The sequence below is a fragment of the Durotheca rogersii genome, assembly GCF_024521655.1.
Source record: "Durotheca rogersii strain YMJ 92031201 chromosome Unknown GGS23scaffold_22, whole genome shotgun sequence".
In the NCBI taxonomy this organism is placed as follows: Eukaryota; Fungi; Ascomycota; class Sordariomycetes; order Xylariales; family Xylariaceae; genus Durotheca; species Durotheca rogersii.
The window spans coordinates 87559-91039 of record NW_026251253.1 but is presented as its reverse complement, the minus strand read 5'-3'; the positions used below and the strand labels follow the sequence as shown (position 1 = coordinate 91039).

At 52.2% G+C, this 3481-nt stretch overlaps 1 protein-coding gene across 1 annotated transcript; it reads left to right on the top strand.

Moving 5' to 3' along the window:
* Positions 1 to 1973, top strand: GGS23DRAFT_217720 (uncharacterized protein). The gene is made up of 3 exons (XM_051511948.1): positions 1 to 735; positions 793 to 890; positions 955 to 1973. Exons 1-3 carry the CDS (start codon positions 487 to 489, stop codon positions 1709 to 1711), a joined length of 1104 nt encoding a protein of 367 aa, XP_051369340.1. The 5' UTR covers positions 1 to 486; the 3' UTR covers positions 1712 to 1973.
* Positions 1974 to 3481: the final 1508 nt, after the last annotated feature.

The following is a 3481-nucleotide window of genomic DNA, read 5'->3' as shown; positions in this document are numbered from 1 at the left end:
CTCTCGGACATAAAGCGCGGCCGATCTGTAGGCCTTAATCCCTGGTCTCCGGTTTAGTTTCGACCGCTGGTTTCCAGAATAAAGTTGCCGGGTCTAAACTGCAACATCACATAATCGTCACGCCCTTAAAAAGCTCGGTTCACTTGGTGCATTATTAATCCCAGTTGAAAGTCACATTTTCTCTACATTTCCTTGAATAACCAACCCATCCTTTCTCTGTTTCCCTCCTTTCCTCCCTTCCCTTCCTTATTATTGGAGGCCTATCCCCCTCTCCTACTCGGATTCTGCCTTCGAGTTCCATAATTCAGAGGCCTGCCCCTCCAATTTCAACGGGATTCCAATTCACTTATTTAAGCACACCCACACACATACACGTTCTCACCCTCTCCCGCACGCCTAGACAGAGCTTGTCTACCACTCGACCCATTCCATATCCTGCCCCGGTCTTACCTAATTCCCACCCCCGTATTAGTTTGGCCTCCCAAAATGGAAAGCGGGATGCCCACGCCCCCCGTCGAGGACAGTACGAAGCCGGCCGCGGCGGCGAGGAGGAACACGGCGTCTAGTACTAAGCCAGTCAAGCCAATACATAATCGAGGCGGGAAACGAGCAGCTAATCACGCTTCCCACTCCCCTGCTCACGATCATCCTCCTCCCCTCTCGCCACATGCTATCGACAACAGGCACAAGCGGGTCTGGAAAGCATGCGAGAGATGTCGAATGAAAAAGACCAAGGTGAGTAGAGTGCGTGTTCGGCTGGTACCCCCCGTCTTTACTGACCCAACTCTCTAGTGTGACGGGGAATTCCCATGTAAGAGGTGTAAAGACGATGGCCTGGTATGCACTGCAGGCACACGCAAAAAGACAGAATACAAACAATTACCCAGAGGGTAGGGCTATCTCTCCCCCTTCTTTCTCTCCGAGTGACTTACCATGTCGCTGATCGGATATCAGATATGCCGAAGTTCTCGAGAACACCCAATTCGCGTTAATTGCCACGGTACATAAGTTATATGCCATGGTGAGGAATGGGCAAACATGGGACCTAGGAGAGCCGGAGCTCAACGATAGAGGCCAGCCAGTGATCCATAACATCGCGACAAAACTAGGGTGCATACGACCTAATGCCGACGCCGATCTCCCGCCTCACTCGGTCTTCCCTGAGGATGAAGCAGGATTGGCGAAATTGGCGGCTGAGTTGGATGTCCAGCAGCGGGAAAGAGAGAAGGAAGCACATACGACGGAGCATCGATCCGAGACCGAATCAAACTGTACCAGAACCGACCGCGCAAGCTCTTCGGAGCTAGACCATTCGGACTTTGAGCAAGACTATAGGAAGGTGATGATGAGCGGGCAAAACTTGCAGACCCTGTCGCCGCAAAGCTTCGCGTCCTACGATATAGAAGCAAAGACCATGCAATCCGAGATGGACCCTTCCAGAGGTTTATTCGCCGTCCAATCGCCTTCGGCTCCCACAACATTCCCGACCTGGAGTATGAGCAGGCCGAACTCGATGGACCTGTCGCCGCAATTCATACCGGGGATGGATATGGACATGGCCGATATGATGCTGAGCCAAGGATTGGTCGAATCCGAATTCGGCACTATCAAGCCTCATATGATCCAATGTGCAAACCCCGAAGTCATGTTAGGCGTCGGGGATCCTATGATCTACTCCGGATATAGCAATATGGAATCATTACGGTCATGACCAAGCTCCGGGGCCCGGAGGTGTCTGTCTAGGCCGCGTTCGCCTCCCAGTCTAGGGAGGAGAGGTGGGATGACGAGGGGAGGGGGGGGGGCCTTGTTGACTAGTTCTCTTCGACATGCATAACTGCACGGCGTTCACAGGTGATATTTCTTTTTTGGCTGGGATGGGGAAACATGCGCCCCCAAGTTCCTGAAGGAGCACAAAAGGTTGGGGGCATCAGCGGTTGAATTCCATGCTATAGAAGAACCTGGGCGATCAGAGCCATCATGCCCACCGTTGTATTACCAATTGTGGTAGAAGGAGTGCATCTGTGGCGTTTTTTTTTGGAGGGGAGGGAGGGTGGATTTCTTCATCTGTAGCGTTTATGCCGATACCTATACGGTTTAGCCCCAATGCCCCTCTCTCGATGCTGCTCAACTACATACCTATCTTTGCTTTACCTTGCATACTCGTACTTACCTCTCTGATTAGTGAGGGGGGGAAGGGGAGGGGCAACTCGGCTTCTTTCGTGTCCTGAGCCATTGTTATAGGCCACGGCGAGTTGCGAAACAGAACAATACGATGTATAACAATGGCACCATACCATTTGCTGTCGCGACCACCGTGCCCTCTCTGGGCGTGCAACCTTCTGTTACCCCCCAAGGATCGACCAAACATATCATGTTGGATCTGTAATCACGAATGATAGAATGGCATGTTGCCCCGCGGATCTTGCCGTCGCATACTCGTATACACCTGCTAGAAAGGAATAGGAATAACAACGACCGTAAACAGGCCGCGTTTCTTAGGGCGTTTGGGAGAAGGGAGGACAATATCCAAGCCCTCGCTTTGTGCGGGTTGTGCATATGTGGAAGCAAGGATCAGGTCCTGCACGCCCCTCTCACCAAACGAGAGTGGAATCAGCATTGAATCATTTGGAGATAACGCTAGTGTCAGCAAGGGGTTTGGATGGGTATCATTATTAAGCCAGCCCTCCCGCATCCCTCCACCTGGACCTTACTCCCATGTTCTCGGTGTGACAGCGTCATCTTCTCCCTCCCCATCTCGCTCACCTGAGTTCCCCGGATCGCCTTGCCCTATTGTTTTCTTTCCCTTGCCTTGCTCGTGAGGGGCCACCTGCTGCCGTCGCCTTGCCTGCTAAAAGCAGGCATATATGTGTATGCGTGTATTGTTACATAGTAGTGCCCGGCGGTGTGATGTGTGTAATCTCCTATTCTTTAATCTCCGTGGTTAAACTGACGTGACTGATGCCAGAGGTGATCCTTGACACTTCCCCAGGAGGTAGTGAAGCAGAATTGTGTGTTTTTCCTGGTGCCTGGCTAATACCTACGCCCACCATGGCGCTGCAACGCGACGTGTACTTGGCTCGCTCCGCCACAATAGTGACGGTATACGTTTATCTAACCATAGCGAAATGCCTTATTTATCCGTTCACCAGCTTAACTTGCTCGTCCCCCTAATGTATTCTGTGTATGCATATACACGCACCAACTTGCTTTACAAAAGAGGTACCTGAGGTCGGTAGGTAGGTACGTGCACATGCTGCGGAGGTTGGACGAGCCGTGGGCAGGCTACCGAAAATTGTCACAGTCGTAGCGGTTATCGAATTCGTCATCGTAATCGCGATCCTGACTCCATCTCCCCTCTCGCTATCCGTCGTGGCTCGAGAACTACCTACGCCTCCCTAGCGTCTGTGCCAGAGCAAAGAGGGGTGAAGGGGGGTCGGAAGGGGGGAAGGGGATGCAAAATCATCCAAACCTTCCATGGACG